Genomic DNA, 15,409 nt, shown 5'->3' with positions numbered 1-15,409 from the left:
TCCATGCTGTGTTTATTTTATAGTGCTGATTGCTATGAGTTGTTTTTTTAAAAAAATCAAACAAAACTTCCTTATTCCTTGGTAGACATAGAATGATTGTCTTTCAAAATGGAGAAAGAACAAAACATTGGCAGAAGCTTTAGCAGGCACTCATTGAGATGACGATGATAAGATATCACAAGCTTAGGAAAACAATGGGGAGTTGCATTTCCATACAGCAGCAAACCTTGAAGTTTGCAACTAAAACCCTCTGTGGTTTTATTTTGGGGACCACAGCTCATCTGAAGAAACTGTGCAATTCTCAACCATGTTAATGGGAGAGAATTTTTTTGTGTTTTTGGGGGGCAGGGAGTGGGGATTACTGAGCAAGATGTAGGAAATGCAATTTTGTGAGGCTTACTTTGCACTCCCAGAGCCATTTGCCAATGTTTTGAGCACTGGCAGCAAAGCTATCCTTTAATAACTTTTGCTTGATGCATTAATTAATTAACCCTTAACCTTCTCTTTCCCTTTTCAACCCTTTTTCTCCTTTCCCCCTTCACCACGTTCCCAACGTATGTAAACGATTTGTTAAACAAAAAAACACGCACACGCACACGAAATATATATATATATATATATCGCAATATCAATACAAAAGCGGGCAATGCATGTGTGGCCATGCCTCACAAAATAGGTCGAATTATTGAGGGGAGCCCAGCAGACCGCTGTGGGAAGCTGAAAGTGGGGGACCGGATACTGGCCGTTAATGGATGCTCCATCACCAACAAATCACATTCGGACATCGTCAACCTAATTAAAGAAGCGGGAAATATGGTTACTCTGCGCATTATCCCAGGGGATGGTAAAGTATATATTCTCTTAATTTTTCTCTACCCACCCTCTCCACTTCCCATCATAGTTGGTTATTGCTTTTTACGGGCTTTTGAGTTGCTTTGAGCTACACCGACTTAGGAGATTGTGGTCCGAGCAATTCTAAAGCCCTGGGCATATTCTGAGAGAAACTTGTGCTGTGTTGTTATTTATTTATTTACCTTCTATAGAAATGCTGCAATGGGCAGGTGGGGTTTGGGGGGGGGGGCGGGGAGGAGTAGACTTTGCTCCCACAACTTTGTGTCTTTTTTGTGTGTGGGAGTTGAGTAGTGTATGGAAATTTTCTAGTTGAATGGAAGGGCTCTTTACAGTTCTAATTCCTAGCTGGGACACCCTTTTCCCTCACACTCATTGTCCATTTCTTTCTCCCTCATTGGTGTAGAGCAGGGCTTCCCAAACTTGGGTCTTCAGCTACTTTTGGACTACAACTCCCATCATCCCTAGCTGGCAGGAACAGTGGTCAGGGAATGATGGGAACTGTAGTCCAAAAACAGCTGGCGACCCAAGTTCGGGAAGCCCTGGTGTAGAGGATCTACAAGACATCTCGGTGCTTTCACAGTGCCAGCGATGTATGTTTTGGCACTGAGCGATCAGATGCGTTCCAAATAGCCACTCCAAAAGCATGCTCAGTGCCAGTTGCCTGTGCATGGTTGGAGATATGAACCACTGAGGATCTTCCTGCCATCTCAGCAAGGCCATTTAAGCATTAGGATGGGTGATTATCAGAAATCGGGGGCATTTGAAACTTGTGGAGCATGTTTTAGAAGCATCTCCTAAAGATAGCTCCAACCATTTGGATATGTTAACTTGTGGTAATAACTCTAAAGCATTTTGCCAACCCACAGAAGCTGGTACAGCATTACATGCCCTGGAAATCTCAACTTTACTTTAAAAAAACCAAAACCCTTCTTAGTCCTCATGGTTGCTTGATAGTTCAACTGAAGGCAAAAAGGTACATAAAGGGAGTACATGGAGCAGGACTCAGCTCAGACATGAGAGAGGAAGCTTATATTTTTGATCCGATGCAATTTGGTCCTTTGCAGTTTGGTGAACCTTCATTCATGACCACTGTTTCCTTTCCATCTACTTGCCTACTGACTACAATCCATATATTCAAGTCTCACCATTTCTCCTCCTCACTTCTTTTATTCTTTGTTAACTTGACTCTCTGACGCAGAATAAGTAAATTCTGAAGCAGTACTTGGATTGTTACAGGGGTGTGACATCTTTGTGCTGGAAGCACAACACTGGATTGACTTTGAGACTACAATCCATTAGGAATGTGGTTGGAATAAACTATACTCTTTCTACAACATACTCAGAAATCTGGAAAAGCACCAGATGCGATTCTTGTGGTCCCTTACTCCATTGAGAAGCCATGAATCACACACACTCTTTCTGGAGAATCACTGATACCCATTTCCCTTCTGTTTGCAGTCTTAAAATACCATCACTAAATCTAATGTACATCCTGCATGTTTTGAATCTCCTTTTGTCTTAAGGGATGGCTGCGCGTGCGAGAATAGCTGGCTCTCATTCTCTGCCTTTCGCTACGTGTAATCCGGAAGTTTTATGTGTTGCAAAGGAAGGTTAGGAAGCAAAAGGGATAAGCGCCTGTTGAAAAGAAGCTTTGTTTCTTCTCTTTAGATCACTCTAAAAGCTTTTCCGTAGTCACGAGAGTGCTTGCTTTTTAGCTTCGGAAGATAGAACCAGATTGAGGATTTGTAGTCTTACAGACAGAGCACAGGGCAGAAAGTTACATTGTCATGAGTTGGTAGGATGGTATTTTTATTCAGGAAGTTGCTTCATCATATCTTAAGATACTGTTTTGTTAGATGCGTTCTTATTTTGGAATGTGCTTACATATTCCAGATTCTCAGAGGCCCATAGAAGTTAACGTATGCCATTTATTTCAGAATAGATGCTACAGAGAAAAGTAACATAATTCAGGTGTCCCTTGATCTCAACGGGATGGTGTTGGTGGGAACGAGAATTTGTCTGGTCACCTTTCTCCAACTCTGCTTTTACTTGCTGCAGAGTGATTAAACTGACACACTTCTACTTATGTTGTAAACTGCCCATGGAATTCTAAGAAAGAAAGAAAGAAAGATTCTGTTATATGACTTCTTTATAAGCTTCAAAATCCATGTATATCCCTAAGAAACATATTTAGACCCTTGAATACAATTATCCCTGTCATGAATTGCAAGAAAAGGCAGATAACATGGAGGAACTTGAAAGTAGCACTGTGCCATATATTCTTAAATGTATGGTGTCGTATTTGGAAGGTGAAGCAAGGGCCTTTTGGCGTTCTTCGATGTTTTCTCTGAAATGACTTTGTTACTATTAGCTTTGTCTATGTGATGGGGGTCATCAAACCGACACGTCATCCTTGTTTTCAAAAGCCCCCATGAACAATTGCTGAAAGGGCAGCATTTTCACAGACTTGAAATCTCGGATTGCTTCTGGGACTTGAGCTTTATAAGTTTGATAGGTAGGGTATAAACATTTCAAATAAACTATATCTCCATAAACGTTGGATTTATTTACTTTGCTTCATTTATGCACCACCCATATACACAACTCTGTCCTCACGAGTGATTTGCAAACTTATTAAGAAGCCCAAAATACAATCCCAAAATGGTAAAACAATAAAACAAATTATTAGCAATGCAGCAAGGAGGAAAGAACTTAATAAATTACCTTTTTTTTTTTTTTTTTTTTTTTTGCAGGAATAGGCACAAATGTCCACTTGCGCTTTGGTGTAATGATACAAAATGTAATTTAGAAGCATACATTGTTTATTTGTTACATTTTTACCCTCTTGTTTCTCCCAAAGGGAGTCCACCCCTTATGTCAGAACTGCTGACACCTGCCCTATTAATATCCTTACAAGTTGTAGAGACCTTGATTAATCAGAGATTTGACAGTTTGTATCTTAGACTTCTGAAAAAAATCAGGGGGGAAATTAACCTCTGTATTTCAAATGATTTTATTACGCTATGCCAGAAGTCAATAAGTTGTCTCAAAGATTGAATGGCATGATTTCAGCAAATGTACCATTTTACTATACATTAACAAAATAGTCAGAGCTGCCAGTCTGGAGTTTTGCCAGTCAGACCTGCATTGTAGCAAATATACATGTTCAATATACTTTCTGTTTTCAAGTCTGGAAACAGTAGAGGAAACAAGGATTTGTTTTCATTTGAGGCAAATATTATCCTTATTCTGAAATATTGATGAAATTTTTAAGAGACTTTGACTCGCTACATTTTGAAATTGATTGTATATCATGGGGCTGCTAAGATGCTCTCTTCAACTGGTTCATATCCAACTAAGTTATACTCAGAGTAGATCCACTGGAATTAAAGGGCCAAAGTTAGTCATGCCCATTATTTCAATAAACCATCTCTGAATAGAACTAAAACTGGAGACAATCCCTTGTGTGTGCACCCAAACCACTTCAGTTGTTGAGGGCCTGAATAGCTTGGATGTTGTAGGGCAACAGCCACCAAATGACTTCTACCATGGGTGTGGCCTGACACAAAATGGCTGCTGGCTCCCAAACAGCCGGAAAAAGAATTGTTGCAAAAACATTCCATCACTAACATATAAAAAATACTTGCGAGTTTACTAAGGGCTGGTTGAGTCAATCATATAATTCACTTGATTTCTTTAGCTGATGACTGGCAGCTAGTTAATAGACTCATTAAAAAGCAGTGTGCTTGAGGTGCCATAAGATTATGCACTTCTGATTTTCTCATTTATTCCTGCATGCCAGTGATGTTGCAGTCATGAAGTGAAGAACGATCCTGGCATTTCAGATCATGTACTCCGTAACAAGCTGCTTGACGTAGTCTGCCAGCCTCTGTAAAAACTGGCTGAACCTCTTCCTCTTTCAAAGGCCCCTCTTCTCTCTCTTGCATGCTACCATTGCAATGAGGTCTTAGTTCTCCTTCCAGATGTCTTAGTGCTCCTTCCTGTTTCTCAAGTTCTCTTCCTAGCTCAGTGCTGTTAAGGGAAAGAAAGTCCTTCCCCGAAAGACCAGCGTAAGAACAGGCAGGCATGTCTTTATGTGTGTTTTTCTGTGTGGCTGCATGTCTGTATGAGCACTCACACGTGCAAAGACGTTGGCCATGCCCTTGAAGGGTTGGCCAACAGCACCCCTGCTTTAGAACTGAAGAACAAAACACATTTTCTCATTCTTTACTATCATTGTTCATGGCATCCCTTGCTTTTACTATGACTTAATCAGTTTGGCTATAGTCACCTGTGTGATTTTATCAAAGACATCATAATAATACACCATACAAGATGATGTCAAGGACAAAATCACATAGGTCACCAAAGCCAATTGGATTAAGTGACTGTGGACTGTTGTTTTTTATAGTTTATGTATTTGAATACACACTTCCCTAAAATATACCATAAAGGAGCAAGGACAGGGAGGGCAAAGAAAAAAAGAAGGGCAGTGATGCTGAGAAAAGGCTGCCAAACAATACCAAAACTGTGTGAGTGTTCAGCAAATTGTTTTTTCAACAACTTGGCTGTGTGCATGTGAATGCTGCTTTTGAAAGTGAATGTTGAAATTAGGGAGTGTTTGTCTCGACCCTTCATAGAATCAGCTTTTTTTGTTTTTGAAAAGCAGCTCTTGAACATTATGAAGTGTAACAAATCCCTTTTACCAGCTGTATCATCAAGGCAACAGAAAGCTAAACATGCTGCTATTGCTCAGTGTTTCTGTTTAAATCGGGAGTCAAATGGTGAGAGTGAGTCAAAAAGTGACAAAGAAATGTATTTGGATATGCCAGAATGACAGCCTCTCCACCCCACCCGTGTGCTTGCAACCATGAGGTCTAAAACGTCTTGTGAGACAAATTGAATATTAAAGATATCAGGATCACAAAGCATAAAGATCACAGGATCACAAAGCATAAAAAGCCCTAAACAACAAGGATAAAAACCCAGACATACAACTAAAATTGATGTTGTATGCAATTATGTTTTCACTGCCATGATGGAAGAAGGGGAAATTCCAGTATTATTTTCATACATACACTAGTCCCCTCCCACCTTACATACATACACTAGTACATACATACATACATACACCTTACATACATACACTAGTCCCCTCCCACATATATTAAGGCTTCGTAGGCAATCTGTTAACCAGTGTGGTGTTAAATAAATACTCAGTGGGCAACCACTTATATAATTCACTGTCTGTTACTAGATTATGTGAGCTGGTACAAATCTTTGTTGGGCAGCGTGTTGTTTAAAAATGTATTTGATGACTTTGGGTTACTTTGGCCAAGGGAAAGCTGTGCGTGAATCATTATCACGAGAATAGCCTGCCTTACAAAGGTCATTGTTTTATTTTGCAGAATCCTCCAATGCAACCTTATTGACCAATGCAGAAAAAATTGCTACAATTACAACCACACATACTCCTCAACAAATGCCGCAGGAGACCAGGTCAGCCTAATGTTCATTTCTGAAAGTGTGTTGATCTTCTCTTTCCCCTTTTATTTCCCATGCATCTTCCTAACCATAACACTGACACTGTTATCTCTCCCTCTCTACTCCCCACCTCCGCATTCCTTATCAATTTGAACAGGAACAACACAAAACCAAAGCAAGAGTCCCAATTCGATTTCAAACCACCCACAGCCTCACAGGTAAGGTGTCCTTATCCAGTTTGTGTCATTTATGCTGTCCCTTGCATGCCTGCAGGAAATCTATATTGCAGAGGCCCTACTTCACTGGGAACCAGTGGCCTTCTAGAAGTTGTTCGACTCCCACTCCCATCACAGCTAGAGGGTTAGAGAGAGTTGTACAGCAGCAACATCCAAAAGGCCACACTGCTTCCACATCTCTGCCCTACGTCCTTCCTCTGTCTAGCTCGTCTGAAAAATATAAATCACTAATTAATGTACTCAAGTGCACTAATGGTGCCCCAACCATATTTGTAGTAGAGATGTGTTTGTAGCAGACAAAGCTTACACTTGAATAGTGATGATACTATTCATGGTGTGTTTGCAAGATTGCTTCAGTTTCCCCATGGTGATAAGTTGTGTTCCAGGCCTACATTTAGAAGGTAAAAACTCAGCTTCGTAAAAGATCCCTAGAAGTAGCTCCCCGGTCATCCCTTCCATAGGTGGTTTTGTGCCTGTTTCATTGACTATTATGGTCTCACATATCTGTTACCTCTTCTGCTGACAATTGCCATAGAAACTGCTGCAATTCTTCCCTGTTGAGTGCTAGTTTACAATATGGAAAGGATAAAGGAGGAAGACATTTTTGTATCTTTCTTAGCTATGTATTCCTCAATATATAAAACAATAATAATTAGAAAACAGGATATATGATGTACCCGCAGTATGCCTAAGGATCACATAGGAGACTTCCTAGCAATTATAAGTACAGTGGTACCTTGATTTACGAACTTAATCCATTCCAGAAGTCCATTCTTAAACCAAGGCGTGCTTTCCCATAGCAGCGTGGGACTCAATTTACAAATGGAACACACTCAACATGTTCTGTTTCTAAGGCAAAGTTCACAAACCAAAACACCCACTTCCGGGTTTGCAGCATTCTTAATCCAAGTTGTTCATAAACTAAGCTGTTCTTAAACCAAGGTACCACTGTAATGACTATGTTGTTAACTTCAATTCTGTATACAGAATGAGATTAAGAAAGAAAGGTCACTGTCGTTTGCTCTTAATTTGGGATCCTAAATTGGGTCTTTAAGAGCAGATAGATTTCTTCTGAAAACAAGCCTGATTTGATGCACTTTTCGTATTAACTTAAAAATAATGATAATTGTAATCTCTTTCAAATTGGTCACAAACTGCTTCTTATTACTTCCCTTCTAGCCGGACCAGGATTTTTACACAGTTGAGCTTGAAAGAGGAGCCAAAGGGTTTGGCTTTAGCCTACGAGGGGGCCGAGAATATAACATGGATCTCTATGTGCTGCGGTTAGCGGAGGACGGTCCTGCTGAGAGATGCGGGAAAATGAGGGTATGTCTGTAAAAAGAAAACATTTTCCATGAGCTCCCCTTTTCACTAGATCTAAGAAAAGTCTGTTGAGAACCAGAATCTCTGCCCCCAGCTCCCTGCTTCTTCTCTTGCTCTGTTTGGGGGAGGCGTGGGCATGGGGAAAGAGGATGGTCTCTAGGTACAGCGATTTTTAGGGCCCTGAGATAAGCTTCCTGTTATAGAATGGACAATGCAGGAATGCTGTGTCATACAATTCTCTGCACAACTATCATATGTTTGAGCAGTACTAGTATGTACAGTGAAAGCAGTGCTTTTGGTTTCTGTCCCCTCAACCTTCTGGGGCAGATTTGGGGAGGGTGCAGGGAGCATGTGGGAGGAAAAGAAGGGAAGAGTTCAGTTGTGCAAGCAGTTGTATTCAGTTGTGCTAAGGAAATAAACAATTATTTGACCTTTAGAAGACGGCCATGTATAGGGAAGTCTTTAATGTTTGATGTTTTACTGTGTTGGGTGTTTTGATTTGTTGGAAGCTGCCCAGAGTGGCTGGGGCAACACAATCAGATGGGTGACATAGAAATAAATCATCATCATCATCATCATCATCATTATAAATAATTGTGCTAACAGAACAAGGGCATTGGACATTGCCCAAATTCATGTTCTTCCAGCATTTTTCTTTAATCATGGATTCTTTTGTTATGGCAGATCGGTGATGAAATCCTGGAGATCAATGGAGAAACCACAAAGAACATGAAGCACGCCCGAGCCATAGAACTAATTAAAAATGGTGGCCGCAAAGTTCGCCTGTTTCTCAAACGTGGAGATGGCTCTGTACCAGAATATGGTGGGTCAAACTATGAAAACATTCCTTTTCTTCCTCCTGGCATCACACCATGAATGATATGTCTCAAGATCTGAAGCGGGGATTCTTTTCTGTCCCCCGCCCCTCTCTCTTTCTCTTTTTTTCCACCAGTGTCTTACCAACCTTGGCAACAAGTGGCTTAATTGCCTTACTTGTGCTGAATTTTCTCTACACATTTTCATCCTTTGCTTGCTACTATGGACTTTTGTGGGGGCACAGTGTACAGGCAAGATCATCTTCAAAGCAGTATTTTTTTGGTGATCAGAGAGGGCAAAAAAAACCCCCAGAGAGACAAAAACAAAAACCCTACTATCCTGTCCGACCAAACAAGGAATGTTTATTGAACTGTGCCAAACTCTTTCTCAGCGGATGAATTGTTTCTCTCGTCTTCTGATCAATGCAGAAATGGGAATCCTGTATTATACTTCTGAAGCTGTAGCCTTTGTTTGGCTTTTGTCCTTGGCTGTTGTCTGTAACCGTAGGCATGAATTCCAAGATGGTGTCTGGGCTTTTACTGTCCCCTTATATTTATGTAAATATTTATAAATTTATTTTTTAAAAGTATGCAATACAATATATATATATATATATAAATATAAATATACACACACACTTGGACCCCTCTCCTGCCACCTTCTTTAATGTTTGTTCGTTCACAACTGTGTAAGCTATGAACAAATTCAATTTGCCATTCTCAGTGTTTTGTCATGTCCGGTGAGATCACATACAATTTTCTTGCCAAGGGTTTAAAAACAAATAAATAAGGTCAATGTTAAATGACCCTCTTTTCCCACCACTGTATTTGAGTTCCCTAGGTAGAGGTTTTGGGTGGCTTAATATTGTATATAATGTTACGCTGTCTTATTTATTTGAGATAATTATTTGAAGGTATGCCCTGGATTGTGGGGTTTTCCCCAGCTATATAACAGGTTTCCAACCAGTTATGAGTTATAAGCACATAAATGAACAGAGATGTCCTTTATGCTTCCCCATATTTGGGATAATAATATATCAATAAATTATATTCCTTCTATCCCAGTGTGGGAAATTACAATGGTCCCAACCAGTCTCCCTTTATTGTCCTTTTTTTTCTCCACAAACTGAATGGAGGGGTTGGTTGGTTAGCACAAGGCTACATGTGGATGGGAGCGTTCCACATTTAAAGGGTCACAAGCTGGGCTTTTTAGAGTAAATTTGCACCAAGTTGAACTGATCTTATGAATGGTTGGGCGTGTGTCCAGGTGTCAGTCCAGCTTGTCCTAAAAAGTTGAACTTGAGGTGTGAGGAGTTACAATCTAGGCCAGCCCTCGTCAGCCTTGTGCCGTCCCAGACATAGACTAGAACTGCCTTCATCCCTGATGGTTGGCCTGGAGGACATATGGAGGGCACCAGGAAGGCTGGTCTAGGCCCGTAGATCTAGGCCCAAACTGTTTATAAGGCCAGGTCTAGACAATCGCCTCAAAATGTCAAGCTAACATGTTGACGTTAACATGGTTTAAAAAACAACAACTTGTGAGATTCTTCCCTAAAGGCAACACATAAATGAGTTCTTTCCACTGTTCTGTCAGAGGCAGCCAGGCGCTGCTTTGGCATGAAGTAGCAATGCCGCAAGTGCTGGGATGGGATTTTTTTCCTTACACACAGAGAGAGAATGTCAGGGGAAGCTGTAAGGCTGCTTGCGGACACACTGGAGTGCTTTTCCCCAAGCTGGGCTGGTGTTGATATCTCCACTAAACACCCCACACTCCAATTGCTAATTATTTGTTTAAAAAAGGAACAGTGTGAATGTATCAAACATAGGCTCATCGTCTATTTTTATTTATGACACACTCAAGACCGTGCACTCAATTGCCCGCAAAATTACACTGGGCCCGAATAGCCTGGCCGATTCCACTCTATAAATTCAAATCCATTTGTAGTACTTAATGAATCGAAGCTCTTTTGTGTTTGCAATTCTCTTGTACAAACCAATCTGTTAGCCATCTTTCAGCAGGACTAAAGTTGTGTAATGTTCTTTCTTACTCTGTCTTTTCCTATGCTCTTTTGGCTGTAAAGTATTGTATCATATGTTAAGCATCGTAAATATATCCTGGGTTGTTTTTTTTTTCCTTGGGGGAAAAAAATATTGCTTCACATCTTCAAGAAAGTCTGTTGCACCGAGGGTGAAAAATCCCAACACCAAGGCATGGGGTGGGGCAGCTTCTTTTATTTTCTTTGTCTTTTGGCTGCACGTAACAAATGTTAATCACGTAACCAATTCCATTTCTGAGCAAGGGGCTTCGCTGCTGCTGCTGCTGCTGCTGCTATGTGCTTGTAACATTTGGGGGGCTTAAGGCATCTACAGTTCGCTGCAGTCACTAACAAGTTGCTTCGAAAAAATAATATGTTAGGTTCCGATATTTTTCTGACTTGATTGGAACGTGCTTCTCTAACGAGGCTGTATATTTTTGTAATGAGTTTTGTACTTATTTTTAACGTTGTGATCTTTCGTGGGCTTCTTTTTGTCGTTGAATGTTAACTGGTTTTCCTCTAACATTCTGTCTCACTTTCCAATTATGTCTCTTTCTCCTCCGTCTTTCTCTCTCTCTTCCTCTTTTCCTCTCCCTCTCTCTCTCTCTCTCTCTCAGAATGGATGCTTTAGTTGTCTGGGTTACCTAATCACCTTTTTTAAATGTTTAATTATAATATGTCGCTTTAACAACTGCTATCTCTGCAGCCTTATATCTGGGTGATCCGGACTTGGAAAAAAAAATAAACTTTTCTTTATTCTAAGATAAAAACAAATGAAGATTTATTTTTTCTTTCCTCTTTATTATAGGGTATCTAAACATTCTACTTTTCTCTTTCTCTTTCTCCTACTTTTCTTGGTGCCGGGCTCTTCCTTCCTCAGCGATGATACCTCCTAATATCGCTGCATGTATGAGAAATGACAAGCTCGGGGAGTCTTGCTTCTACCTTATGGGCCATAATCAAACTACGGTTTGTAGCTAAAATCAATACTAGGTGTTTCTGTGCTGTGGCCTAATTCTCTCACATTGCTTTCCGCTTTGCTATACTTCTGTGTATACGGCAATTCATTCTGAGCAACCTGCAGTTCCTTGAATTACTGTAAGTACACTCAGCAACACGGTCTCCTACTGCGGACCACAAGATACCAAAATAAGTTGGCATCAATAGAAGAGAAGAACGTGGTCCTCCATATTTTTGTTTTTTTGAAAGCCAGCTGATAAGATGAAACTTGAACATGGTTTCCACCTAGAAATCACCAAAATAATGGCCTGCACAAAACCAAAACTAAGCTGGTTGATCAAGAAAAGAGCTGACATCTCAGAAGTTTATTTAATATTCAGGAGGAGAGAAAGAAGAGTCTTGGACTCTAAAGCATTTGGTCATTTTAGTTTTCCTAAAACACCTGTCGGGCACAGGTTGGGTACCTTGATATAAAATCCATAAAATTGTCTTATAGAAGACATCTGTGTATATATAAATAACACACACACCTCAAAGCAACCTAACTGCAATAGTTTGTCATTTTTATAATACACAATTCACAACCATCCATTGCAAATGATGTATCCAATTTTAAAATTCACTCTGGCACCAATTCTTTGCTTTTCATATTGCCATTATAATGTCATTGAGCTTACATCATGTACGTTTGTTGCAAAGGAGATTTTAATATTCCTAAGAGCTCCATTCTGCACATCTAAACGGCTTTCCATTGCTTTAATAAGATGAGATCCTGTCCTTCTCCATTCCCCATCCTCCTTGCTGCCTCTCATTGTGTGTGTTTAAGTTGAGTCATTGTGGCAAAACCAAAATTGTTCCCACCACACTTCCATGATATATTGAAACTAACTGGAGTTAAGCTATATGCCTACTGTTTCCAAGAATAGGAACGCAAGGGTCATAGTATAAACACTATGCCATTGAAATCCGTATCTCCAAGGCACATCACTCAACAAGATGTTTGTACACTTAAAAGAAAACCATATGAATAAAACACTAAGCTTTCCAAGAAGAGCATTTCCTCCCTGCCTCCCAATTTTTCCTCAAACAAGCAGCACACTCCTTTTCTTTAACAGACATTTAATGCAGGGAGGTGGCAAAAAGGAAAGGAAAAGGATATGGAGATATTAATTGGATATAAGCTTATTAATTCTAAAGGAATTAGGGGAGGGAAGGGCCATAACTCAGTTGTGAGGGGCATCCTTGGCATGTAAAACCTTGCAGAACACCCAGCATCTCCAAGTAGAGCACGAAATACAGAGGTACCTCTGGTTACAAACTTAATTCGTTCCGGAGGTGTGTTCTTAACCTGAAACCGTTCTTAACCTGAGGTACCACTTTAGCTAATGGGGCCTCCTGCTGCCGCCGCGCAATTTCTGTTTTCATCCTGAGGTAAAGTTCTTAACCCGAGGTACTACTTCTGGAGTAGCAGAGTCTGTAACCCGAGGTACCACTGTATAGGGCAAACAAAGACTTCTGTCTAAAACCCTGGGGATCAGCTGCCAGTCATTGTAGGTAATACTGACTAGATGGACCAATGGTCCGACTTGGCATAATATGTAAACATATTCTCATTTGAACCTGAGAAAGTTTAAAATTCTCCCTGATGTAGAGGAGACCGGCCTAAGATGGCCCCAGCCAGGACCAATGGCAGTGCTTATCTCCAGCCCTCAGCCTTTGCGGTTTCTCTGAAATTAACGAACGCTTCAGTTAGTCTCCTACTGACTGCTTAACAGTTGTTTGTTTTTGTCACTAATGAAGCCTGAGGAATGAATGACTGGTGTCAGACTCTTAAGACGAAGGTGCCGATACCAAACATGTTTGTTGTCTTTTTTTCAGACCCCAGCAGTGACAGGAACAGTCCAGCCACAGGTTCACAAAATGTATCGGAAGTGAGAAACATGCCATCTGACAGACGACAACACTCATCATTGGAGCCCAGTTATCCACCAGATCTTCACAAATCATCACAACATGGAGACAAGCGGATCTATGTTAAGGACCCAAAAGGCAGCAGAGAGTTTGGCAGACAATCTAATGAGCACCACACATGGAATGGAACTTCTAAAAACAGCAATAGCATAGCAGGCAGGAAAAAAGACAGGTCCCCGGAAGGCAGGAGAGACCGGCAACCGGAGAGGATGGTGGTGATCAATGGACAAAAACGGAAATCTCCCGAGAAGAGGAGGGAAGGGACCAGGAGTGCTGACAACACTTTGGAGAGAAGGGAAAGACATGAGAAGAGGAGAGACTTTTCTCCAGAGAGACGGAGGGAGAGGTCACCAGCCCGCAGGAGGGATGGCTCGCCAAGCAGAAGGAGGCGGTCGCTCGAAAGGCTTATGGATCAACGAAGGTCACCTGACAGGAAGAGGGAGAGCTCCCCCCCTGAAAGGAGGGCAAAGTCAACTGACAGGAGAAGGGAGAGGACCCCAGAACGGAGGAGGGAGAGGTCTCCTGACAAAAGGAATAGAGATGATAGAGTGGGTTTCAGGGAGAAGGAAGAGCGCGCTCTAAAATACGACACTAATAAAAATAACAGGCACCCCCCTGAGCAAAGACGGCGACCCTATAAGGAATGCAGTACTGACCTCAGTATCTAGTGGGTTTTGCAAGCTCAAGATACAACTGCGGCCTTTCCAGCATTCAGAGTTCCCAAGAGTGCGAAGGTAGCAAGCTGGGAATCCATTTTAGTTCCCCACATCCAATGCCTCCAACAGCAACAGTGCAAATGAAATCTAAATCATGAGAGTTTGTGCAAGTCTTGTGCCTGGTTTATGACAACATTAAAGTATTTTCCAATGTATTCATTAAAAAAAATATGTCGCCAAATGTTAGTCTTGAAGGATTGCGAAAGTTGCGTTCTTCCATAATCAGTAACCATAACGAGCATAAAACCTTTCATTGATAACTTTTTGTTTCATTGTTGTCCCTTTCCTAGTTATTTGGAGGGCGAGCCAACAATGGTTAAGGGTTTTATGACCAACCACACTGATTTGCTCTCATTGCGATTCACCGCAGTGACGTTATGTAGGATTTCCTAAAAGATGGGTTGGAGGAAGAGTGTTCTTATGAAGAGTAGGTTTATAATTAATAACCGAGAACTACTGTAGTAGAAGGGTGTTCCCCCCCTTTACATATAAAGAACGTATTGCTAAAATTAAGAACTATTTGAAGAGACTACTATTAGGATGAAGGATATTTATACAAATCCACACAGCACAAGATGTTAAAAGGAATTTATAGTGTGTTCCATGAACAATATGTACTTTTGGGTCTCCTTTAAAAGGAAGCAAGGTGGCCAAGGACTGGGAGTCATTGTGTCACACATGGGATCAACCATCTTTTTCTCTTTTTTCCTATCTGAATATTTCACAAAGGCAGCACCACTGTGAGTCTTCTTCGACTGGGCGGATGAAACTGGAGTCTGGACAATATCATTTGTCTACTCTGAAGGGAAATTTATATTAGTTTTGGTTCCTGAGTCAAGATGCATTTTGAGGAACAAACGCTCCTTTCACAGACTGGGTTTTAATGCCTTCAGTTCAGGCTATATGTTTTTATTACTATTATTGCCAAATGGAGCTGCCTCTCTAGGATTCTGTTTTTTGTTTTGTTTTGTTTTTCCGATTTGCTGGTCCACACTTACTTGAGACAAAAGAAGTGC

At 40.9% G+C, this 15,409-nt stretch overlaps 1 protein-coding gene across 49 annotated transcripts in view; it reads left to right on the top strand.

Moving 5' to 3' along the window:
• The window catches only part of MAGI1 (membrane associated guanylate kinase, WW and PDZ domain containing 1), a 485,140-nt gene that overhangs the window by 468,658 nt on the left and 1,073 nt on the right, over nt 1-15,409 (top strand). For 20 of the 49 annotated variants that reach the window (XM_083424562.1, XM_083424560.1, XM_083424555.1 and 17 more), the window contains 6 exons: nt 641-844; nt 6,261-6,351; nt 6,494-6,554; nt 7,752-7,898; nt 8,580-8,718; nt 13,585-15,409. The exon at nt 13,585-15,409 is cut by the window's right edge and continues 1,073 nt beyond it. In XM_083424562.1, the coding sequence (XP_083280688.1) occupies nt 641-844; nt 6,261-6,351; nt 6,494-6,554; nt 7,752-7,898; nt 8,580-8,718; nt 13,585-14,345 (1,403 nt within the window). In that variant the 3' untranslated portion in view covers nt 14,346-15,409. Of the gene's footprint in view, nt 1-640; nt 845-6,260; nt 6,352-6,493; nt 6,555-7,751; nt 7,899-8,579; nt 8,719-11,626; nt 11,716-13,584 lie in introns of all 49 variants that reach the window. The other 29 variants (XM_083424561.1, XM_083424567.1, XM_083424566.1 and 26 more) reach the window with 4 other exon arrangements.

This window comes from Podarcis tiliguerta (genome assembly GCF_965153285.1).
Source record: "Podarcis tiliguerta genome assembly, chromosome: 2".
Classification (NCBI taxonomy): domain Eukaryota; kingdom Metazoa; phylum Chordata; class Lepidosauria; order Squamata; family Lacertidae; genus Podarcis; species Podarcis tiliguerta.
The sequence above is the reverse complement of the archived record's forward strand: the minus strand, read 5'-3'. Positions and strand labels throughout refer to the sequence as shown.